Raw genomic sequence first — 26,119 nt, 5'->3', positions numbered from 1 at the left:
TTAATAAACACCACCTTACCACCAAGCCCACCTACATTAATAAACACCACCTTACCACCAAGCCCACCTACATTAATAAACACCACCTTACCACCAAGCCCACCTACATTAATAAACACCACCTTTACCACCAAGCCCACCTACATTAATAAACACCACCTTACCACCAAGCCCACCTACATTAATAAACACCACCTTTACCACCAAGCCCACCTACATTAATAAACACCACCTTTACCACCAAGCCCACCTACATTAATAAACACCACCTTACCACCAAGCCCACCTACATTAATAAACACCACCTTTACCACCAAGCCCACCTACATTAATAAACACCACCTTACCACCAAGCCCACCTACATTAATAAACACCACCTTTACCACCAAGCCCACCTACATTAATAAACACCACCTTACCACCAAGCCCACCTACATTAATAAACACCACCTTTACCACCAAGCCCACCTACATTAATAAACACCACCTTTACCACCAAGCCCACCTACATTAATAAACACCACCTTACCACCAAGCCCACCTACATTAATAAACACCACCTTACCACCAAGCCCACCTACATTAATAAACACCACCTTACCACCAAGCCCACCTACATTAATAAACACCACCTTACCACCAAGCCCACCTACATTAATAAACACCACCTTACCACCAAGCCCACCTACATTAATAAACACCACCTTACCACCAAGCCCACCTACATTAATAAACACCACCTTACCACCAAGCCCACCTACATTAATAAACACCACCTTACCACCAAGCCCACCTACATTAATAAACACCACCTCACCACCAAGCCCACCTACATTAATAAACACCACCTTACCACCAAGCCCACCTACATTAATAAACACCACCTTACCACCAAGCCCACCTACATTAATAAACACCACCTTACCACCAAGCCCACCTACATTAATAAACACCACCTTACCACCAAGCCCACCTACATTAATAAACACCACCTTACCACCAAGCCCACCTACATTAATAAACACCACCTTACCACCAAGCCCACCTACATTAATAAACACCACCTTACCACCAAGCCCACCTACATTAATAAACACCACCTTACCACCAAGCCCACCTACATTAATAAACACCACCTTACCACCAAGCCCACCTACATTAATAAACACCACCTTACCACCAAGCCCACCTACATTAATAAACACCACCTTACCACCAAGCCCACCTACATTAATAAACACCACCTTACCACCAAGCCCACCTACATTAATAAACACCACCTTACCACCAAGCCCACCTACATTAATAAACACCACCTTACCACCAAGCCCACCTACATTAATAAACACCACCTTACCACCAAGCCCACCTACATTAATAAACACCACCTTACCACCAAGCCCACCTACATTAATAAACACCACCTTACCACCAAGCCCACCTACATTAATAAACACCACCTTACCACCAAGCCCACCTACATTAATAAACACCACCTTACCACCAAGCCCACCTACATTAATAAACACCACCTTACCACCAAGCCCACCTACATTAATAAACACCACCTTACCACCAAGCCCACCTACATTAATAAACACCACCTTACCACCAAGCCCACCTACATTAATAAACACCACCTTACCACCAAGCCCACCTACATTAATAAACACCACCTTACCACCAAGCCCACCTACATTAATAAACACCACCTTACCACCAAGCCTACCTACATTAATAAACACCACCTTACCACCAAGCCCACCTACATTAATAAACACCACCTTACCACCAAGCCCACCTACATTAATAAACACCACCTTACCACCAAGCCCACCTACATTAATAAACACCACCTTACCACCAAGCCCACCTACATTAATAAACACCACCTTACCACCAAGCCCACCTACATTAATAAACACCACCTTACCACCAAGCCCACTTTGGAGAATGTTGGAGAATAGTCCTTCGTGCCAAATATAATCAAATGCTTTTTTAAAGTCACTAAAGCAAGCAAAGATGTTCCCCTTATTAATTAGTGTGTGTAAGGTGTGTATATATGGTCAGTAGTGAGGTGGTGTTTATTAATTAGTGTGTGTAAGGTGAACCATGTTTCAATGAGGTCCATTTTTTAAATTTTTTATTTTATTTTTTATTTTTATGGTCAGTAGTGAGGTGGTGTTTATTAATTAGTGTGTGTAAGGTGTATATATGGTCAGTAGTGAGGTGCTGTTTATTAATTAGTGTGTGTAAGGTGTATATATGGTCAGTAGTGTGGTGGTGTTTATTAATTAGTGTGTGTAAGGTGTATATATGGTCAGTAGTGAGGTGGTGTTTATTAATTAGTGTGTGTAAGGTGTATGTATATATGGTCAGTAGTGTGATGGTGTTTATTAATTAGTGTGTGTAAGGTGTATATATGGTCAGTAGTGAGGTGGTGTTTATTAATTAGTGTGTGTACGGTGTATATATGGTCAGTAGTGTGATGGTGTTTATTAATTAGTGTGTGTAAGGTGTATATATGGTCAGTAGTGAGGTGGTGTTTATTAATTAGTGTGTGTAAGGTGTATATATGGTCAGTAGTGTGGTGGTGTTTATTAATTAGTGTGTGTAAGGTGTATATATGGTCAGTAGTGAGGTGGTGTTTATTAATTAGTGTGTGTAAGGTGTATATATGGTCAGTAGTGTGGTGGTGTTTATTAATTAGTGTGTGTAAGGTGTATATATGGTCAGTAGTGAGGTGGTGTTTATTAATTAGTGTGTGTAAGGTGTATATATGCTCAGTAGTGTGATGGTGTGCTGTTTTTCAGCATTTCATTTCTGATGTCTAGACCACAAGCCTTCCTTGATTTTATAGATTTGAGCTTTTCATTTAGTTCCTGTTGGATTATTGGGTCATCTAATGGATTTTAGTTGTTTTTCGTGACTGATTCAAGGATGTTCAATTTCTTTCATTTCTAATTCGTTCTGTTGTATCTTTTTGTGGGATGTTTTTGTATAGATAAGTTTTCCAAATTCCTACATCTTGTATGGCTAATTATTGTGGCTTTGTCATGCTTAAATTGTTACACATGTCCCAGAACTGATTTTGGTCAATTGCGTTTTCAATTGCATCAAGTGTCAATTGCACCTCCCAGAGCGCGAAGAACCTTGGCGTGATCCTGGACAACACCCTGTCGTTCTCAACTAACATCAAGGCGGTGGCCCGTTCCTGTAGGTTCATGCTCTACAACATCCGCAGAGTACGACCCTGCCTCACACAGGAAGCGGCGCAGGTCCTAATCCAGGCACTTGTCATCTCCCGTCTGGATTACTGCAACTCGCTGTTGGCTGGGCTCCCTGCCTGTGCCATTAAACCCCTACAACTCATCCAGAACGCCGCAGCCCGTCTGGTGTTCAACCTGCCCAAGTTCTCTCACGTCACCCCGCTCCTCCGCTCTCTCCACTGGCTTCCAGTTGAAGCTCGCATCCGCTACAAGACCATGGTGCTTGCCTATGGAGCTGTGAGGGGAACGGCACCTCAGTACCTCCAGGCTCTGATCAGGCCCTACACCCAAACAAGGGCACTGCGTTCATCCACCTCTGGCCTGCTCGCCTCCCTACCACTGAGGAAGTACAGTTCCCGCTCAGCCCAGTCAAAACTGTTCGCTGCTCTGGCCCCCCAATGGTGGAACAAACTCCCTCACGACGCCAGGACAGCGGAGTCAATCACCACCTTCCGGAGACACCTGAAACCCCACCTCTTTAAGGAATACCTAGGATAGGATAAAGTAATCCTTCTCACCCCCCTTTAAAAGATTTAGATGCACTATTGTAAAGTGGCTGTTCCACTGGATGTCATAAGGTGAATGCACCAATTTGTAAGTCGCTCTGGATAAGAGCGTCTGCTAAATGACTTAAATGTAAATGTAAAGTGTCTTGTTGGTATAATTCAATTTCTTGCAGTGTATGTTTCTGCTGTTTCAGAGTATTCATATCGTAGCTCTGGGTTGTTTTGCTGCTTATGTTTTTCATTTGACATTTGTTTTAGGTGTTTTCTAATTGTTTTACATTCGCTATCAAAACATTTTCAGAAACATTTTTTTTGTTTGTTTCTGATGTTGCATTTCTTTGGTTTTCTCAAATTTTCTTTCGATGCTGCTTTTTGGAATATGCAGATGATGTTTCGAGTAGCTGAATTAACACCTTTATTGTTTTGGTATTGTGAGTTATTGAAGACCTGTATAGAGTTCATCATTTCATTTGAGTTCAATGTTTCAATGAATCTCTCTGCACTGTTTGGAGCCCATCTGTACGATTGGTTTATGTTGTAGAGTTTATTGGGCTGTTTTGACCCCACCTGTACGGTTGGTTTATGTTGTAGTGTTTATTGGGCTGTTTTGACCCCACCTGTACGGTTGGTTTATGTTGTAGTGTTTATTGGGCTGTTTTGACCCCACCTGTATGGTTGGTTTATGTTGTAGTGTTTATTGGGCTGTTTTGACCCCACCTGTACGGTTGGTTTATGTTGTAGTGTTTATTGGGCTGTTTTGACCCCACCTGTACGGTTGGTTTATGTTGTAGTGTTTATTGGGCCGTTTTGACCCCACCTGTACGGTTGGTTTATGTTGTAAAGTTTATTGGGCTGTTTTGACCCCACCTGTACGGTTGGTTTATGTTGTAAAGTTTATTGGGCTGTTTTGACCCCACCTGTACGGTTGGTTTATGTTGTAAAGTTTATTGGGCTGTTTTGACCCCACCTGTACGGTTGGTTTATGTTGCAGTGTTTATTGGGCTGTTTTGACCCCACCTGTACGGTTGGTTTATGTTGTAGTGTTTATTGGGCTGTTTTGACCCCACCTGTACAGTTGGTTTATGTTGTAGTGTTTATTGGGCTGTTTGGAGCCCATCTGTACGATTGGTTTATGTTGTAGAGTTTATTGGGCTGTTTTGACCCCACCTGTACGGTTGGTTTATGTTGTAGTGTTTATTGGGCTGTTTTGACCCCACCTGTACGGTTGGTTTATGTTGTAAAGTTTATTGGGCTGTTTTGACCCCACCTGTACGGTTGGTTTATGTTGTAGTGTTTATTGGGCTGTTTTGACCCCACCTGTACGGTTGGTTTATGTTGTAGAGTTTATTGGGCTGTTTTGACCCCACCTGTACGGTTGGTTTATGTTGTAGTGTTTATTGGGCTGTTTTGACCCCACCTGTACGGTTGGTTTATGTTGTAAAGTCTATTGGGCTGTTTTGACCCCACCTGTACGGTTGGTTTATGTTGTAGTGTTTATTGGGCTGTTTTGACCCCATCTGTATGGTTGGTTTATGTTGTAGTGTTTATTGGGCTGTTTTGACCCCACCTGTACGGTTGGTTTATGTTGTAGTGTTTATTGGGCTGTTTTGACCCCACCTGTACGGTTGGTTTATGTTGTAGTGTTTATTGGGCTGTTTTGACCCCACCTGTATGGTTGGTTTATGTTGTAGTGTTTATTGGGCTGTTTTGACCCCATCTGTACGGTTGGTTTATGTTGTAGTGTTTATTGGGCTGTTTTGACCCCACCTGTACAGTTGGTTTATGTTGTAGTGTTTATTGGGCTGTTTTGACCCCACCTGTACGGTTGGTTTATGTTGTAAAGTTTATTGGGCTGTTTTGACCCCACCTGTACGGTTGGTTTATGTTGCAGTGTTTATTGGGCTGTTTTGACCCCACCTGTACGGTTGGTTTATGTTGTAGTGTTTATTGGGCTGTTGTTTTTAAATGAATATTCCTGGTTAATTTCTTCAGAAACATGTTGATTTGACAATGGTGTCTGTGGTCTGACAGTGAATGCACTAATGGAGGAGGGGTCAATGTCAGTGATGGCATAATCGACTACACTTGTCCCAAGAGCTTAGCAGTAAGTAAACTGACCTAAAGGGTCCCCTCTGATTCTTAAGCATGTACAGGCCTAAGGCTCGACAGAGATGTACTAACTCTTTTCCATGTTTGTTCAGTATTTGGTCAGGACTGTTTCTATTATTTATAATAGGGCTACTGTACAAGGAGGAGTGTCCAAATATGTGGTGGTTACCTCCCGCATCAGTGTAGTCAGGCTCAGAACCTGTTCTTGCATTGAAATCTCCACAAAGATGCACTTTACAGAAATGTAATGATTTCTGTATGGATATTGTCAAAAAAACTGATCATCATAATATGATGAATCTGAAGGATTCTGTACATATGTAAACATCATTGTTACAATATATTGTACCTTTGTTAAGTTTTAGCCAAATGTGATTAGTACCTTTTTTCATTTCATTCAGTGCTAAGTCCTGCTTATGCCAAATGATGATTCCACCTGAGTCTCGGCCCCGTTTAACATTTTTATGTTTGATTGATGGTAGTAAACTTTCTCTATAGCCTGAGGGACACTGAGTATCTATGGCTCCACGACACCATGTTTCCAGTAGGATTATGATGTCCTGTCCCTTGATGTTTTTAATCAATTCTGGATTTGTTGTTTTAAAACCAAAATGTGAAGAGAATAGGCCCTGGATATTCCAAGAGCTGATAGTTAATGATCTCATTTATAATAAGTGATATTCACTGGTTTGAGTAAAGTACATTGGAAAAAAATAATTTTATATATATATACATACATACACACACACACACACACACACACACACACACACACACACACACACACACACACACACCATTACATATAATTATTAGTATAATACCAGTGGAAATAAAATAAAGAATAGTTGTAAACAAATGAATAAGAATGGAATAAGATTGCCCAAAAAATAAGTGAAATGCAATCTGCAACCCTGTCTGTGAATTAAATGGTCTGTCTAGCCCAGTAGTATGCATATTAGATGCAGCAGTTGGAGCATCTCTCTTCTCTGATTGTTCTAGGTGTTTTTTGCCAGAGGTTACCTTAGCATATGTAGGCTGATGATCTGAATGATACATGGGTATGGACTGCATCATGTGGTGTACTTCTCTGAAGGACAGTGTTCTGCTCGACCCTAAAGTAGTGGTCAGTGCTGTGTTGTGATGGGCCAGTAGTGCTGTATTGTGATGGGCCTGGTCTAGTAGTAGAGGTCGGCCATTTAATCGGAATGGCCGATTTAATTAGGGCCAATTTTCGCGTTTTCATAACAATCGGAAATTGGTATTTTTGGACACCGATTTGGCCAATTTAATAAATATATTTTTGTTTTTTTACACCTTTATTTAACTAGGCAAGTCAGTTAAAGAACACATTCTTATTTTCAATGACGGTCTAGGAACGGTGGGTTAACTGCCTAGTTCAGGGGCAGAATGACAGATTCTTACCTTGTCAGCTCGGGGATTCAATCTTGCAACCTTACAGTTAACTAGTCCAACGCTCTAACCACCTGATTACATAGCACTCCACGAGGAGACTGCCTGTTACGCGAATGCAGTAAGAAGCCAAGGTAAGTTGCTAGATAGCATTAAACTTATCTTATAAAAAACAATCAATCAATCATAATCACTAGTTAACTGGGCCGGCAGGGTAGCCTAGTGGTTAGTGTTGGACTAGTAACCGGAAGGTTGCAAGTTCAAACCCCCGAGATGACAAGGTACAAATCTGTCATTCTGCCCCTGAACAGGCAGTTAACCCACGAGGCCGTCATTGAAAATAAGAATTTGTTCTTAACTGACTTGCCTAGTTAAATAAAGGTAAAAAAAATTAAAAATAATAAACTACACATGGTTGATGATATTACTAGTTTATCTAGCGTGTCCTGCGTTGCATATAATCGATGCGGTGCGTTTTATCAAAAAAGGACTGTCTTGCTCCAATGTGTACCTAACCATGAACATCAATGCCTTTCTTAAAATCAATACACAAGTATATATTTTTAAACCTGCATATTGAGTTAATATTGCCTGCTAACCTGGCTCGTTGCGAACTCTGTGAAGACTATTTCTTCCTAACAAAGACAGCCAACTTGGCCAAACGGGATGATTTAACAAAAGCGCATATGCGAAAAAAGCACAATTGTTGCACGACTGTACCTAACCATAAACATCAATCCTTTTCTTAAAATCAATACACAAAGTATATACACTGCTCAAAAAAAATAAAGGGAACACTTAAACAACACAATGTAACTCCAAGTCAATCACACTTCTGTGAAATCAGACTGGGAGGCTGGTATTCTGACCTGGGCTGGAGCAGACTGGGAGGCTGGTTGGTTGATCTGGGCTGGAACAGACTGGTAGGCTGGTGCAGTGTCATCAGGCTGTGTGGTGGAGGTCAAGCTGGTGGACATGTTCTCTAGATGCAGAGGACATAATGACTAGCTGGTTGAGGGTGTCAATGTACCTTTCTTTGTTCTAGCTCCTTTCTCGTTGTGCTCAGATGGTCTCTGACTGTTTGTCCATTCTGCTTTCTAATTTAGCAATAGATGGGCTGCTCTCTTCCCTGAACTGTTTCATCTCTTCTTTTAGTTTCTGGACAGTGTCCTCTTCTTGAAGCTTGTTCTCTCTGAGTTCTATGACCTTCGACTAGAGAGAGGGAGTGGGGAAACGCTGCATAGCAGGTGTTCTTGGTGTTGTAGGCATGTCCTTGGCTCTGTCTGCTGCAGGTGAGGTAGGTAGCGGGACACTTGAGGGCTTCTTACTGGGTCACAGAGACCGTTGGGGCCTGCTTTTCTCCATCTCCCTCCTTATCTTTTTCCTCAGTTTCTGAGATGGGTTTAGCTTCTACTTTTAGGGGAGCAAACCTATTCTCAAAAGCCTGGAGACTTAAATCATTGCCTTGTATCAATACAGTTCCATTATTATATAAGTTTACTGTTTGATACGTGTTGCTCTGGTCAGCTTCTTGAAAAATGCTGATCTGACATCCTTGACTGCCTCCTCTTTTTTGAGAAAGGGAAATGGTTGCAAATAACCCTTGGTATTACATTTGTTCTTGTTTTGCAACTATGAAGATCTGCGAACAGGCTCATGGTTCTGTCCCATCAACAAACTTGAAACTTGTCTTGGCGTTCTCCGTTTGGATGTCTGGTGGGCGTAGCAACTGGTAAACAATGCAGCTCGCTAAGATAACTGTACAATTTTATGAAAAACATGCTTTAGTTTATTTTACAATCTTTGTTTGTTGCTTGTTTTGTCTCCTATTCAGTCTTGCAGTTTTCTTTTGTTTTTGTCCTATGTACTTCACTCTAAAAACCATGTCTCTCACACGGTCGGTCTCGCTCTCTCACACGGTCGGTCTCGCTCTCTCACACGGTCGGTCTCGCTCTCTCACACGGTCGGTCTCGCTCTCTCACACGGTCGGTCTCGCTCTCTCACACGGTCGGTCTCGCTCTCTCACACGGTCGGTCTCGCTCTCTCACACGGTCGGTCTCGCTCTCTCACACGGTCGGGCTCGCTCGCTCGCTCTCTCGGTCGGGCTCGCTCGCTCGCTCTCGGTCGGGCTCGCTCGCTCGCTCTCTCGGTCGGGCTCGCTCGCTCGCTCTCTCGGTCGGGCTCGCTCGCTCGCTCTCTCGGTCGGGCTCGCTCGCTCGCTCTCTCGGTCGGGGTCGGTCGGGCTCGCTCTCTCGGTCGGGGTCGGTCGGGCTCGCTCGCTCTCTCGGTCGGTCGGGCTCGCTCTCTCGGTCGGTCTCGCTCGCTCGCTCTCTCGGTCGGTCTCGCTCGCTCTCTCGGTCGGGCTCGCTCTCTCGGTCGGTCTCGCTCGCTCTCTCGGTCGGTCTCGCTCGCTCTCTCGGTCGGGCTCGCTCTCTCGGTCGGTCTCGCTCGCTCTCTCGGTCTCGCTCTCTCGGTCTCTCACTCTCGGTCTCGCTCTCTCTCGGTCTCGCTCTCTCGGTCTCGCTCTCTCGGTCTCGCTCTCTCGGTCTCGCTCTCTCGGTCTCGCTCTCTCGCTCTCTCGGTGTCTCTCTCTCGCTCTCTCGGTGTCTCTCTCTCGCTCTCTCGGTGTCTCTCTCTCGCTCTCTCGGTGTCTCTCTCTCGCTCTCTCGGTGTCTCTCTCTCGCTCTCTCGGTGTCTCTCTCTCGCTCTCTCGGTGTCTCTCTCTCGCTCTCTCGGTCGCTCGGTCGCTCGGTCTCTCTCTCGGTCTCTCTCTCTCGGTCTCTCTCTCGGTCTCTCTCTCTCGGTCTCGCTCTCTCGGTCTGTCTCTCTCTCGCTCTCTCGGTGTCTCTCTCTCGCTCTCTCGGTCTGTCTCTCTCTCGCTCTCTCGGTGTCTCTCTCGCTCTCTCGGTGTCTCTCTCTCGCTCTCTCGGTGTCTCTCTCTCGCTCTCTCGGTCTCGGTCGCTCGGTCTCTCTCTCGGTCTCTCTCTCTCGGTCTCTCTCTCTCGGTCTCTCTCGCTCTCTCGGTCTCTCTCTCTCGGTCTCTCTCTCTCGCTCTCTCTCTCTCGGTCTCGCTCTCTCTCGGTCTCTCTCGGTCTCTCTCTCGGTCTCGGTCTCTCGGTCTCGGTCTCTCTGTCTCGGTCTCTCTGTCTCGGTCTCTCTGTCTCGGTCTCGGTCTCTCTGTCTCGGTCTCGGTCTCTCTGTCTCGGTCTCGGTCTCTCTCTCTCGGTCTCGGTCTCTCTGTCTCGGTCTCGGTCTCTCTGTCTCGGTCTCGGTCTCTCTCTCTCGGTCTCTGTCTCTCTCTCTCGGTCTCTCTCTCTCGGTCTCTCTCTCTCGGTCTCTCTCTCTCTCGGTGTCTCTCTCTCTCGGTGTCTCTCTCTCTCGGTGTCTCTCTCTCTCGGTCTCTCTCTCTCTCGGTCTCTCTCTCTCTCGGTCTCTCTCTCTCGGTCTCTCTCTCTCTCGGTCTCTCTCTCTCGGTCTCTCTCTCTCGGTCTCTCTCGGTCTCTCTCGGTCTCTCTCCTGGTGTCTCTCCTGGTGTCTCTCCTGGTGTCTCTCGGTCTCTCTTGGTCTCTCTCCTGGTGTCTCTCGGTCTCTCTCTCTCGGTCTCGCTCTCTCGCTCTCGGTCTCTCTCTCTCGCTCTCGGTCTCTCTGTCTCGCTCTCTCGCTCTCGGTCTCTCTCTCTCGGTCTCTCTCTCTCGGTCTCTCTCTCTCGGTCTCGCTCTCTCGGTCTCGGTCTCTCTCTCTCGGTCTCTCTCGCTCTCGGTCTCTCTCGCTCTCGGTCTCTCTCGGTCTCTCTCCTGGTGTCTCTCGGTCTCTCTCGGTCTCTCTCCTGGTGTCTCTCGGTCTCTCTCGGTCTCTCTCCTGGTGTCTCTCGGTCTCTCTCTCTCTCTCTCTCGCTCTCGGTCTCTCTCTCTCTCGGTCTCTCTCTCTCTCGGTCTCTCTCTCTCTCGGTCTCTCTCTCTCTCGGTCTCTCTCTCTCGGTCTCTCTCTCTCTCGGTCTCTCTCTCTCGGTCTCTCTCGGTCTCTCTCTCTCTCGGTCTCTCTCTCTCTCGGTCTCTCTCTCTCTCGGTCTCTCTCTCTCTCTCGGTCTCTCTCTCTCTCGGTCTCTCTCTCTCTCTGGTCTCTCTCTCTCTCGGTCTCTCTCTCTCTCGGTCTCTCTCTCTCTCGGTCTCGGTCTCTCTCTCTCTCGGTCTCGGTCTCTCTCTCTCTCGTCTCTGTCTCTCTCTCTCTCGGTCTCTGTCTCTCTCTCTCTCGGTCTCTCTCGGTGTCTCGCTCTCTCGGTCTCGCTCTCTCTCGGTCTCGCTCTCTCTCGGTCTCGCTCTCTCTCGGTCTCGCTCTCTCTCGGTCTCGCTCTCTCTCGGTCTCGCTCTCTCTCGGTCTCGCTCTCTCTCGGTCTCGCTCTCTCTCGCTCTCTCTCTCGGTCTCGCTCTCTCTCGGTCTCGCTCTCTCTCGGTCTCGCTCTCTCTCGGTCTCGCTCTCTCTCGGTCTCGCTCTCTCTCGGTCTCGCTCTCTCTCGGTCTCGCTCTCTCTCGGTCTCGCTCTCTCTCGGTCTCGCTCTCTCTCGGTCTCTCTCTCTCTCGGTCTGGCTCTCTCTCGGTCTGGCTCTCTCTCGGTCTCGCTCTCTCTCTCGGTCTCGCTCTCTCTCTCGGTCTCGCTCTCTCTCTCGGTCTCGCTCTCTCTCGGTCTCGCTCTCTCTCGGTCTCTGGATTTTTACAATATGAAAATAATAAGAATAAAAACTGTCAACAGGACAACAGTAACAACACTTCTCAATGGCAAGGCTTTGCTCACTGAGCCTGTACTTTTTCTAAGGTTGTGATCAGTAACCATGGTCAAATAGTTAGCCACGGTGTACTGTCGATCTAGGGCCAGATAGCACTGCATTTTGCTTTGTGCTTGTGCTTGGTTTCCCAATAAGCAATGTAGTTTTGTTTTGACTGTGTTGTAATTTGGTTTATTCTGATTGATTGGATGTTCTGGTCCTGAGGCTTCAGTGTGTTAGTAAAACAGGTTTGTGAACTCAGCCCCAGGACCAGCTAGATGAGGGGACTCTTTTCTTTGCTCAGCTATTGGCATTTCAGGGCTTGGTAATGATATGAGAGGAGGTCACTGTATTTTAGATTCCAAAACTTAATTTCTCTTTTTTGAGTTTTTATTATTAGTGGATATTGGCCTAATTCTGCCCTTCATGCATTGTTTGTAGTTTTCCTCTGGGCATGTAGGGGAATCTTACAGAACTCTGCATGCAGGGTTTCAATGGGGTGTTTGTCCCATTTGACGAAATCTTGTTTTGCAAGTGGACCCAACACCTCACTGCCATAAAGTGCAATTGGTTCAATGACACATTCAATTAGTTTTAGCCAAATTTTAATATATATTTCAATTTGAATTAGTTTTTTAATGGTGTAGAATGTCCTGCATGCTTTCTCTCTCAGTACATTCACTGCCTCATTAAGGTGTCCAGTTGAGCTTATTTTTAAACCTAAGTAATTGTAGTGTGGGCAGTATTCTATATATTTTGTACCAATTGAGAACTTTGGTCTAATTCCCTGAGATCTGGATCTTCTCTGGAAAATCATTGTTTTAGTATTTTGGGGGTTTACTGCCAGGGCCAAGGTCTGGCAGTACTGCTCTAGCAGGTCCAGGCTCTGCTGTTGGCCATGTGCTGTGGGTGACAGCAGGCATAGGTCATCTGCAAAGAGTAGGCATTTAACCTCAAAATTGTGGAGACTAACACCAGGGGCTGAGGATTTTTCTTGAATAGTGACCAATTCGTTGAATATTGAAGAGTGCAGGGCTCAGATTGCAACCCTGGCGAAGGCCCCGCCCCTGGTTAAAGAATTCTGTTATTTTCTTGCCAATTTTAATGCTGCACTTATTACCAGTATACATTGATTTAAATATGTCATGTGTTTTACCCCCTACACCACTTTCAATAACTTTGTAGAGCAGTCCTGTATGCCACATAGAATCAAATGCTTTTTGTAAGTCGATAAAGCAAGGGTATGTTTTAGTATTATTTTGGTGGACATGTTTATCTATCAGGGTGTGTAAGGTGTAAATATGATAAGTTGTGCAATGATTTGGTATAAATCCAATTTGGATTTTACTCAAGACATTGTGTCTTATTAAGGAAGTTTAGAACTCTAACATTTATAATACTACAGAAAACCTTCCCCAGGTTACTGTTCACACAAATGCCTCTGTAATTGTTAGGATCAAATTTGTCTCTGTTCTTTTTTTCAATTTAAAGTTTTAAGTTTTCTTGTTTTTCAATCAACCAACAAAACACATTCCACATTCACAGAAGTGACGGGCTTAAACAAAAAAAAGTCAAAAAATAATAATAAATTTGGAAAAATGAATGGTAAAGTCAAATAAAAACATTTATTTTTCTTAATCTATTTATTTTCCTTGGTGCATATATATATATATATATATATATATATATATATATATATATATATATATATATATATATACACATTGGAGATCGTTCTTGATTCTATCCAGGAGTGGAAGATAATTTTCCCTAAAAGGCTATTCAGATCTGGTGTTATGAAGATCCCGAGGTATTGAAACCCCTGTGTTTTCCATTGGAAAGGACAAAGTGTCTTCATCGAGCTGGTGAGTGTAATATTGAGAGGGCAGACAGTGAATTTGTTAAAATTGATCTTATAACCTGAACTTGCCATACTGAGCAATTGTGTCTAAAATGAGAGGGAGGGATTTCTCAGGGTTGGATATGTAGAGCAAGACATGATCCGCGTAAAGCAAAATCTTGTGCTGCAGGGCGCCTGCAGAAACACCCATAATACTTGGATTGCTCCTTATCAGCTCTGCCAGAGGCTCCGCCCCCAACAAGTAGAGCAGCGGGGACAGCGAGCACCCTTGTCTTGTGCCCAATTCCACAAATCTGTCAGAGTTCAGTCCATTAGTAGTCACCATGGCATTTGGATGAGAGTATAGTGATTTGATCCATTTAATAAAATTTGGGCCCATATTGAACTTTTCTAAGACTGAAAACAGAAAGCTCCACTCCATCCTGTCAAACGCCTTCTCAGCATCCAGTGAAGCCAGCAGGACAGGGGTCTTCTGTGTTTACTTGATCAATAATATCAATAATATCAAAAAGACGGCGAATGTTATCAGAAGAGTATCTGTCTCTAATAAATCCAGTTTGGTCCGCTTTTATTATTTTGGGAAGAAGAGTGTTTAGTCTTTTGGCGAGCAATTTGATAATTATTATATAGTCGAAATCCAACAAGCTTATGGGCCGGAAGGACGAGCAGGATAGGGGGTCCTTGTCCTTTTTAGCAACACTGTAATGCGAGCTGTGTGCATTGAGTCTGGGAGAACTCCGTTTTTGCAAAAATCCTCCAGCATTGGCATGAAGATAGGGCTGAGCTGGGGCCAAAAAGCTTTGTAGAACTCTCTGGGGAATCCATCTGGGCCTGGGGACTTATTAGGTGGCATGGAGGTAATTGCCTCCAGGATCTCCTCATGAGTGAAGGGGGAGTTGAGATCTTCTTGGTCGGTCTCTGATAGTTTAGGTAGCGAGATTCCCTCTAGGAAAGAGTGGAGTTCTGCCTCCGTGTGTTTTCTCTGAGGTATATAGTTTTTAGTAAAAATCATGAAAAGTTAAATTGATAGTTTTTGGGTCATATGTGACCTCATCCTCTGCTCTTCGGATAGCCATGACTGTACGCTCTGACTGCTCCTTTTTTAATTGGTAAGCAAGCAATCTACTGGGCCTATTGCTATACTCATGGTATTTCTGTTTAGTAAAGAAAAAGTTTTTTTTTATCTCCCGAGTGTAGTCCAAATTCAGTTTGGCTTTGGCTGCTTTAAGATGACTCCAGGAGGTGCTGTCTAGGGATTGTTTATGTATTTATTCACAGCATTCCAGCTCCCTCTCAAGATCTAGCCTGTGTGCTTCCATTGCTTTTTTCTTAGAGGAAGCATATGCAATTAGATGACCTCTTAGTGTGGCTTTAGCAGCGTCCCACATTGTGGCCGGAGAAACAGGAGAATCTTTGTTGTCTTGTGTGTAGTTGTCTATCCATGTAGTTACCAATGTATGGAACACGTCATTTGATAGCATGGAGGTGTTGAATCTCCAGCTCTTTGACCTCGGGATGTTTTTGCAGAGGTCAAAGCGGAGGTGGACAAAGGCGTGATCTGAAAGTGCTATGGGTCCGATTGTACAAGTGGCTGAATTTATGAAACTCTGGGATAAAAATGTAATCTATACGGGAGTAGGTGTTATGGACATTAGAGTAGTATGTATAGTCCATAGATGAGCTATTGGTCTCTCTCCAGATATCTATCAGTCCCATCTCTTTAGTAAGAGAGTTCAACATCTTTGCAGATCTAGGATTTGTGGTGGGGACTTGAGATGATTTGTCTAGGGTTGGGTTAAGGGTACAACTAAAATCTCCGGCCACCACACCAAAGGAAACACAATGCTCATTGAACAGGGTTATCATTTTTGACATGAAGGCAGGAGTATCTGTGTTAGGGGCGTATATGTTTAAGATTGTAATTGGTTGACCATATAGTGACCCAGTTATCAAAGTAAATTTCCCCTCCGGATCAGATATGTTTTTGTCAATTATGAATGGAACATTTTTATGGATAAGTATGGCTGTGCCTCTACTGTTTGATTTGAAAGATGAGAAATACACCTGTCCCACCCAAGCTCTGCGGTCTCTGTCTCTCTCTGTTTCTGTCTCTCTCTGTTTCTGTCTCTCTCGGTCTCTGTCTCTCTCTCGGTCTCTGTCTCTCTCTCGGTCTCTCTCTCGGTCTCTGTCTCTCTCTCTCGGTCTCTGTCTCTCTCTCTCGGTCTCTGTCTCTCTCTCGGTCTCTGTCTCTCTCTCTCGGTCTCTGTCTCTCTCTCTCGGTCTCTGTCTCTCTCTCTCTCGGTCTCTGTCTCTCTCTCTCGGTCTCTGTCTCTCTCTCTCTCGGTCTCTGTCTCTCTCTCTCTCTCGGTCTCTCTCTCTCTCGGTCTCTCTCTCTCGGTCTCTCTCTCTCTCGGTCTCTGTCTCTGTCTCTCTCTCTCTCGGTCTCTCTCTCTCTCGGTCTCTGTCTCTGTCTCTCTCTCTCTCTCGGTCTCTGTCTCTCTCTCTCTCGGTCTCTGTCTCTCTCTCTCTCGGTCTCTGTCTCTCTCGGTCTCTCTCGGTGTCGCTCTCTCTCTCTGTCTCTCTCTCTCTCGGTCTCTGTCTCTCTCGGTCTCTGTCTCTCTCGGTCTCTGTCTCTCTCGGTCTCTGTCTCTCTCGGTCTCTGTCTCTCTCTCTCTCGGTCTCTGTCTCTGTCTGTCTCTCTCTCTCTCGGTCGGTCTCTGTCTGTCTGTGTCTCTCTCTCTCTCGGTCGGTCTCTGTCTGTCTGTGTCTCTCTCTCTCTCGGTCGTTCTCTCTCTCTCGGTCGGTCTCTCTCTCGTTCTCTCTCTCTCGGGTCCTTTATATTTACATTGCAAGGGAATCGTCCGTGTTCCGCTCTGCACACATTATTTGGTACTTTTCTTTTGGATATTTAGGATAATGGATATTTAGTACAATGCTTGTACTTGTAATTACAGGTTTCACTCCAAACCTTGCTTCCATATAGTGCAATTGGTCAAATTGCATTATTGAATATTTTGCACCAGATTTGGATATGAATATTTGTTTATTTTTATTCCGTTAAATACATTGCAGGCTTTTTCTTTAGTGCATTCACTTCCAGAAAAAATCCCCCAGAGACAAAGATTTTTTGTCCCAGGTAGTTGCACCATTGGGTATGTTCAACCATGGTATTTCCTCATTTGAAGGAGTGTCTGATCCTCTGATTCCTGACCTTTTTCTGGAAAATCACATTTTTTGAAAGTTGATATTGATTGCCCAGTTGATGCTGTATTCCCAAAAAATGTTGTTCCTGTAGACCTTTCTCTATTGGTGACAGTAGGACAAGGTCATCTGCCTAGAGCTGGAATCTGACTTCCTCATCTGTCTCTCTCTGTATCTGTCTGTCTCTAACCTCCAAGCTGACAACCACTCATCTACACTGTCTTTAGTGTAGTCAGCAATAACAGCCAGAGTGTATAGTCACGTCAGTGTGTGTGTGTGTGTGTGCCTTTGTGTTCATGTCATTGAGTTATTGAAGGTGGACTGCCTCACATGAAATTCCAAATGCCATTGTTGCAACACGTTTTCCCATGTTCTCTTCACCTCCTTTCATCGTTCCCTCTTTTCCTGTGGTTTAGTTGAGAGGAGGAGAAGGTTCAACATCAACGACCGCATTAAAGAGCTGGGCGGCATGATCCCCAAAACCAACGACCTGTAAGTCACTGTCTTCATATTTGTTGTTCTATGTCTGAGACATGTAGACTTTTTGTATATGTTTTAGCAGAAGATGTATTCTTGTGTCCTGCTTCTTGTTTGGCCAACTGAACTATACTCATGAGAAAGAAATGTGATCCTTCTAACCGTATGAGCAAAAGATGTTGAAAGACATATTTTTGGTTGCAAAGACATTGAAAAGACGTATTTTCAACATCTAGTGCTCACTGGGAAAGGTGTTCTTCTGTAATGTTCTATAGGGACGTGCGCTGGAATAAGGGCACTATTCTGAGGGCATCCGTAGAATACATCAAGCGTATGCAGAAGGACATGCAGAGGACCAGAGAGGTAGAGAACAACTTCAAGAGGATGGAGATGGCCAACAAACAGCTGTGGCTGCGCATCGAGGTAACACACACACATTCATTCATGCAACACACTCGGTCACACGCATACAACCATTGAGGTAAAGAGCATGTACAGTATGAGCTCTAGAATGCTGTGCCATGCAGTCATCTGTATTTAATCATCTCTCTTTACCCTCTCTTCTTCCTCCTCTCTGTGTTTGTAGGAGTTGGAGATGCAGGCTCGTCTGCACGGCCTCCCCAGCTCCTCTCCCCCTGGGATGGGTTCTGGGGACCTGATGGGTTCCTACATTAAACAGGAGACCAGCCCTGAGGAGAAGCTCCAGCAGCAGCAGGCCCAGCACCAAGCTCTTTCCCAGGGCCAACAACACCTCCACCACCCCCAGTCCCACCACATTCAGCCCCAGCAGGGCCAGCCCAGACAGCTGCCTCCTCTCCCCCCTCATCTCCAGCCCCAACTTCCCCTCCAGTACCCAGCTGTGGGCAGCTCTCAGCCCTTTGACTTTGCCCAGTCGCTGGACTTGTGTGACGGGGTTCCTGGCTACCCGGAGGGCTTGTCAGGGCTAGGGGAGCTTGGCCTCCTGGGTACCCAGGGAAGGAGAGGCGACCTGGGCTTCCTGATGATGGACGAGCCCCTGTCTCCTCTGGGTGGAGACCCTCTGCTCTCTGCCATGTCTCCTGAGGCCTCGGTTGACTCCAGCCGCAGATCCAGCTTCAGCATAGAGGACACAGATATACTGTAGAGGGAGTGTACACACACACACAGACACAGGCACATATGGTACGTACAGAACACCCAATGGACATACACCCCGAGAGCACTGATATACTGTGATATATGTTTTTGCTCTGTTCCTCAACCCTGCTACATATGCACTCCAGACGCCCTCACATACACTGTAAGCACTCGTGTAGAAACTGTACACACACTGAGACATACTTAAACACACACACTCAAAATTATCATGGATGCACACCCTTAACACTCACATTCAACAGCAATATGAGAAACCAAACCCATGTTTCGGATTGCAATAGTTGTTCCCTACCACTGTAAATATCAGAGCACCTCTAAATGATACACAATCGAGTACACACACAAATACACAATGAGCACAGACAGCTTCTTGTTCACTCTAACACAGAAGGGCCCCTGTTATTTGAAGGGAAATATGTGAGGGACTGCCAACGGTTTAACACACACACACACCCTTCTTCTGTAAAACACACTGCCATGACCTCTATGGTACTGCCATCTCCTGTGTGATCTATGACCTTTAGCCTTTAGGGTACTGCCAAGTCTACTCCATGACCTCTGACCCCTGTGTGAATGTTGAGGAGAGATGGATTGGCCCTGCATTGTGAGATAGTGTAGCGATTGAAGAGGTTATGTCGCTCCACAGTGTAAGTAATTCCACGTAGCGACTCAGGATCTTCTGTAGCCCAGTCCTTAACCTGCCAACGTGCCTTGTGTTAGCCACCTGAAGCCTCACTCTATCTGGGTGGAGAGTGTGGAGAGTGAAGGAGTGGGTTGTGTTTTTGTATATTGTAGTGCAGGGTTCCCCAACTGGCGGCCTGCGCTACAAATTTTCCCCACGGGTGATTTATTTGGCCCCGCAAGTTTTCCCGAGACACTTAAAAAAAAAAAATGATTGTTTACATAAAAGACTGTTAAATGCCAGAAAATCAGCTCCAAGTGATTTTAGGGGTAGTAAAATAAATGTATTCCCACGCATAAAAGTATTCCCAAGCGTAATATATGTGATTGTATACAAATGTAAGAAAGTTTTGAAATTATGTTTTGATATCTGTTTGGGCTTCTTGCAGTCTACAAATTCTTTGTAATTATGTTCTGGCCCCCTGACCATCCGCTCAAGAAAAAATTGGCCCGCAGCTGAATCTAGTTGATGATCCCTGTTGTAGTTTGTAGTTAGGAGATAGAGGAGCAGTCAAATAGATTGGTCTGTAGTGTCGTATTCCGCACTGTAAAAACACAGCACCAGCCTAACACACACACACGCACACAAAGCAGTGTGCCATTAGGCTGTGTTCAAATCAACACTTTGAGCGAGACTTTAGTACCTCACCCGGTTTGTGCTTGTAGAACTGCCAGCTTTGGGTCAGCCAGATAAAACTACACACACTCACCAGGTAGAAACCAAACCAACCATGTAGAAACCAAACTACGGACGTACAATACATGAATAAACTAACAGGTAACAAATGAGTTTGGATGAGGGACTGGGGGTAACACTTTGATTTGATATGGCTTATGATCAGTAAAGAAAAAAAGGAAGAAACATGATGATTTAAAAGGTATTTGTTTGTATTCTTGTTTATAGTTGGTTTTATTTTATCTCCCAAAGCACTGGAACCTAATATTTTTATTGACTTTGTACATAAAATAATTTATGAAATTAGTTTTATTTCATATGTTTTATGCCACTAAGCCACTTAAATGTATTTGTCCTTTTTTATTTGATTTTATTCCAAACGTACCTTTTTCCTCTAACAGCCATTTAAATATGAAAGTATTTAAGCCACTAGTGTGAAAGTGTACGTACGACCAGTGGGGAGACATATTCTATACTTTTCTTTGTGTGAAGAACTGTTCAAATGTCACCTGAGAACATGTACAATTATATTATGCCATTTTTATATTGATTGGGATTGGTTTCTCTTTTTTAACCTCTAGAAATTGGAACCAGAGACTGTTGAGAGGTGATTTATTTGATTTTATTCTGTTTTAATTGTGCTTTTTGTGAATGTGAATATGGCCTGTAGTACTGGTCCCCAGCCAAACCCAAATACCACAAGAGAAGGGTATTTTCCTTCATGGTCTTGATTTCCGTGGAGATAACTACCTTCTAATGGTACTCAGAAATACCATTGAGGAGATCCGTTGGCATAACCTTGAACAGACCTGACTTTCTCTCTCTCTCTCTCTCTCTCTCTGTCTGCCAGACTTTGCCTTTATCCTAATCAATTGTTTTATTTGAGTTTTTATTGTCCAGCCGACACGCCAAAGAGCTTGTCTGCAGATAATGTGGCGTGTTGTCCCCTCTTTGACTGTCCCCCTCCTGCATGTCACTGTATGGGACTGAAACTGGCTGACTGGGCAGGGGAAACTGGCATTCTGGTTTTGCTTTGGATATAAAATGTTTTACCAAAATCTGAGGATTTTTTTTGTGTTTGTGAGATGATTTTATTTGAGTTATTTAAACAGGGAAATCCCATTGACACCAACAGCCTTATTTACAAGGGTTCCCTGCATGTACACTATCTGAATTCTCAATATTTACAACCCAATTTTAGAAAACAAACTTACAAAACACTAACACATTCCTTAGTAAAAGGGTCATCAACCAGCTGTCTGAACTGTCCTAGATGCACCAAAACATCAAAGTAAGGTGCAAAAAAACAAAATGCAGGTCTACTTAACTCAGGAGACAAAAGGGATCTCCAGAGTTAGCCATCTCTGACACTGAGTCTAGTAGCTCGTATGTCTGTAGGATAACAATGGAGTAAGATTTGTGCAAGAGGGCTTTATAAACAGATAGTCTAATCCATCCAATGGACACCTGCAAAGCAAAAAAAGCTGATTTGTAATTCTGAAAGAGCCTTGTCAACAGAAGCGGCAGAAGAATACAAAACATTATCGTCCACATAAAATGGGGGATTCAAATTTCTTACAGACAAACCAATATTGTTTATATAGCTAGTAAAAAATACTGGGCCTGAAATCAACCCTTGGGGCACCTTTTATTAATACCAAGGAAACCTTAACACCATCTGAAGAGACACATTGTGTCCTGATGCATGCAGATGAAGAGTGCTATGAGGATGTGTGCATGTATCAGTGTCTCGAGACAACTTAATCATACTGTCATTGTATTTGTCACATGCTTCTGTAGACTAACTGAAATGCTTACTTACAGGCCCTTCTCAACCATGCAGAGAGAAAAAAAGGAATAAATGCACAATTCATAACGGTAACTTGGCTATATACACGGGATATCAGTACCAAGTCGATGTGCAGGTACAAGGTAATTGAAATAGCCAAATCCACTAATTTGACGGAGTGTCCACATACATTTTGTATATATAGTGTATGTACATATAGGTAGGGGTAAAGTGACTAGGCAATAGGAGAGAATAATAAACCATAGCAGCAGTGTATGTCATGAGTCAAAAGGGATAGTCTGGGACGCTATTTGGTTAACTCTTTAGCATATTACGGCTTCAGGGTAGACGCTGTTCAAGGTCCTGTTGGTTCTACACTTGGTGCATCATTACCGCTGGCTGTTCAGTAGCAGAGAGAACATATGACTTTGGTGGCTGGAGTCTTTGACCATTTTTGGGGCCTTCCTCTGACACCCCCTGGTATAGAGGTCCTGGATGGCAGGGAGCTTGGCCCCATATACTGGGCCGTACACACTACCGTCTAGCGCCTTGTGGATGGATGCCAAGCAGTTGCCATACGTAGCAGGGATACAGCCAGTCAAGATGCTCTCAATGGTGCAGCTGTATAACTTTTTGAGGATCTTCGGGCCCATACCAAATATTTTCAGCCTCCTGAGGGGGAAGAGGCATTGTCGGGCCTTGTTCACGACTGTGTTGCTTTATTTTGACACTGAGGAACTTGACGCTCTTGACCCGCTCCACTACAGCCCAGTCGATGTGGATGGGGGCGTGCTCGGCCCTCTGTTTTATGTAGTCCCGAATCAGCTCCATTTTTTTTTTTTTTTTGCTGACGATGAGGGCGAGGTTGTTGTCCTGGCACCACACTGACAGTTCACAGACCTTTTCCCTGTAGGCTGTCTCATCGTCATGTGTGATCAGGCCTACCACCGCCGTGTCATCCACAAATTTAATGATGGTGTTTGAGTCGTGCATGGCCATGAAGTCGTGAGTGAAGAGGAGGGGACTAAGCGTGCTCCCCTGGGTTATGGGTCAGTGTGGCGGATGTGTTGCTTAACCTCAACACCTGGGGCCGGCCCGTCAGGATCCAGTTGCAGAAGGTGTTCAGTCCCAGGACCCTGCTTAGTGATGAGCTCTGAGGGCACTATGGTGTTGAACTCTAGTCAATGAACAGCATTCTCACATATATGTTCTTCTTGTCCAGGTGGGAAAGGGCAATGTGGAGTGCAATAGAGATTGCGTCATCTGTGGATCTGTTGGGGCAGGATTCGAATTGGAGTGTGTCCAGGGTATATAGGATGATGTGAGCTATGACCAGCATTTCATGGCTACAGATGTGAGTGCTAATGGGCGATAGTCATTTACACAGGTTACCTTGGTACAGGGCACAGGGACTATGGTGGTCAAATCAAATCAAATTTTATTTGTCACATACACATGGTTAGCAGATGTTAATGCGAGTGTAGCGAAATGCTTGTGCTTCTAGTTCCGACAATGCAGTGATAACCAACAAGTAATCTAACTAACAATTCCAAAACTACTGTCTTATACACAGTGTAAGGGGATAAAGAATATGTACATAAGGATATATGAATGAGTGATGGTACAGAGCAGCATACAGTAGATGGTATTGAGTACAGTATATACATATGAGATGAGTATGTAGACAAAGTAAACAAAGTGGCATAGTTAAAGTGGCTAGTGATACATGTATTACATAAGGATGCAGTCTGATGTAGAGTACAGTATATACGTACTCTACACCTCGCCTTCTGGATGATAGCGGGGTGAACAGGCAGTGGTTCGGGTGGTTGATGTCCTTGATGATCTTAATGGCCTTCCTGTAACATCGGGTGGTGTAGGTGTCCTGGAGGGCAGGTAGTTTGCCCCCGGTGATGCGTTGTGCAGACCTCACTACCCTCTGGAGAGCCTTACGGTTGAGGGCGGAGCAGTTGCCGTACCAGGCGGTGATACAGCCCGCCAGGATGCTCTCGATTGTGCATCTGTAGAAGTTTGCGAGTGCTTTTGGTGACAAGCTGAATTTCTTCAGCCTCCTGAGGTTGAAGAGGCGCTGCTGCGCCTTCTTCACGACGCTGTCAGTGTGAGTGGACCAATTCAGTTTGTCTGTGATGTGTATGCCGAGGAACTTAAAACTTGCTACCCTTTCCACTACTGTTCCATCGATGTGGATAGGGGGGTGTTCCCTCTGCTGTTTCCTGAAGTCCACAATCATCTCCTTAGTTTTGTTGACGTTGAGTGTGAGGTTATTTTCCTGACACCACACTCCGAGGGCCCTCACCTCCCTGTAGGCCGTCTCGTCGTTGTTGGTAATCAAGCCTACCACTGTTGTGTCGTCCGCAAACTTGATGATTGAGTTGGAGGCGTGCGTGGCCACGCAGTTGTGGGTGAACAGGGAGTACAGGAGAGGGCTCAGAACGCACCCTTGTGGGGCCCCCGTGTTGAGGATCAGCGGGGAGGAGATGTTGTTGCCTACCCTCACCACCTGGGGGCGGCCCGTCAGGAAGTCCAGTACCCAGTTGCACAGGGCGGGGTCGAGACCCAGGGTCTCGAGCTTGATGACGAGCTTAGAGGGTACTATGGTGTTGAATGCCGAGCTGTAGTCGATGAACAGCATTCTCACGTAGGTATTCCTCTTGAAACAGTCTGCTTGAAACATGTTGATATTACAGACGGGGTCAGGGAGAGTTTGAAAATGTCAGTAAAGACACTTGCGAACTGGTCAGTGCATGCGCTGAATACGCGTCCTGGGTAATCGGTCTAATACTGCGGCCTTGTGAATGTTAACCTGTTTAAAGATCATACTCGCATTGGCTACGGGGAGCAAGATCACACAGTCTTCCGAGCATAAAAGGCATATAGCTAGCCTGGTAGGCTCGCGTCACTGGGCAGCTCATGGCTGGGTCTCCCTTTGTAATTGGCGATAGTTTGCAAGCCCTGCCACATCCAACGAGTGTCAGAGCCGACGTAGTAGGATTCAATCTTAGTCCTGTATTGATGCTTTGCCTGTGTGATGGCTTGTTGGAGGTCATAGCGGGATTTCTTATAAGCGTCCGGATTAGTGTCCCGCTCCTTGAAAGTGGCAGCTCTAGCCTTTAGCTCAGTACCGATTCTGCCTGTAATCCATGGCTTCTGGTCGATGTATAGATACACTACCAGTCAAAAGTTTGGACACACCTACTCATTCAAGGGTTTTTCTTTATTTTTTTTTACTATTTTCTACATTGTGGATTAATAGTTAAGACATCAAAACTATAAAATAACGCATATGGAATTATTACCAAAAACGTGTTCAACAAATCAAAATGTATTTTTGGTTCTTCAAAATACCCACCCTTTGCTTTGATGACAGATTTTTCACACTCTTGGCATTCTCTCAACAAGCTTCATAAGGAATGCTTTTCCAACAGTCTTGAAGGAGTTCCCACATGTGCTGAGCACTTGTTGTTTGCTTTTCCTTCACTCTGTGGTCCATCTCATCCCAAACCATCTCAATACGTTGAGGTGGGGTGACTGTGGAGGCCAGGTCATCTGATGCAGCACCACCACTCTCCTTCTTGGTCAAATGGCCAGTACAAAGCCTGGAGGTGTGTTTTGGGTCACTGTCCTGTTGAAAAACAAATGATAGTCACACAAAGTGCAAACCAGGTGGGATGGCGTATTGCTTCAGAATTTTGTGATAGCCATGCTGGTTAAGTGTGCCTTGAATTCTAAATAAATCAGTGTCATCAGCAAAGCGCCATCACTCCTCCTCCATGCTTCACGGTGGGAACCACACATGCAGTGATCATCCGTTCACCTACTCTGCGTCTCACAAAGACACAGAGGCTGGAACCAAAAAAGGCCTGATTCACACAGTCTCCTCTGAACAGTTGATGTTGAGATGTGTCTGTTATTTGAAGTCTGTGAAGCATTTATTTGGGCTTCAATCGGAGGTGCAGTTAACTCTAATGAACTTATCCTCTGCAGAAGGGATAACTCTGGGTCTTCCTTTCCTGTGGCGGTCCTCATGAGAGACAGTTTCATCATAGCGCTAGATCGTTTTTGCGACTGCACTTGAAGAAACTTTCAACGTTTTTTTTAATTTTCAGGATTGACTTAAGTAATGATGGACTGTCATTTCTCTTTGCTTATTTGAGCTGTTCTTGCTATAATATGGACTTGGTCTTTTACTAAATAGGGCTATATTCTGTATACCACCCCT

At 44.8% G+C, this 26,119-nt stretch overlaps 1 protein-coding gene and 1 long non-coding RNA gene across 6 annotated transcripts in view; one reads left to right on the top strand and one right to left on the bottom strand.

The window, feature by feature from the left end:
- The window catches only part of tfeb (transcription factor EB), a 107,838-nt gene extending 86,682 nt beyond the window's left edge, over window positions 1–21,156 (top strand). For all 5 annotated transcript variants that reach the window (XM_052473456.1, XM_052473457.1, XM_052473453.1 and 2 more), the window contains 3 exons: window positions 17,536–17,611; window positions 17,872–18,019; window positions 18,183–21,156. In XM_052473456.1, coding sequence (XP_052329416.1) covers window positions 17,536–17,611; window positions 17,872–18,019; window positions 18,183–18,719 — 761 coding nt within the window. In that variant the 3' untranslated portion in view covers window positions 18,720–21,156. The remainder of the gene's footprint in view (window positions 1–17,535; window positions 17,612–17,871; window positions 18,020–18,182) is intronic.
- LOC127910303 (uncharacterized) lies at window positions 3,805–6,185 on the bottom strand. Its single transcript, XR_008074219.1, has 3 exons — window positions 4,944–6,185; window positions 4,794–4,843; window positions 3,805–4,443 (listed from the first exon to the last, which is right to left on the bottom strand). It is a non-coding gene; the product is annotated as an uncharacterized LOC127910303 (long non-coding RNA).
- Window positions 21,157–26,119: the final 4,963 nt, after the last annotated feature.

Source organism: Oncorhynchus keta, chromosome 21 (assembly GCF_023373465.1).
Source record: "Oncorhynchus keta strain PuntledgeMale-10-30-2019 chromosome 21, Oket_V2, whole genome shotgun sequence".
NCBI lineage: Eukaryota > Metazoa > Chordata > Actinopteri > Salmoniformes > Salmonidae > Oncorhynchus > Oncorhynchus keta.
The sequence above is the reverse complement of the archived record's forward strand: the minus strand, read 5'-3'. Positions and strand labels throughout refer to the sequence as shown.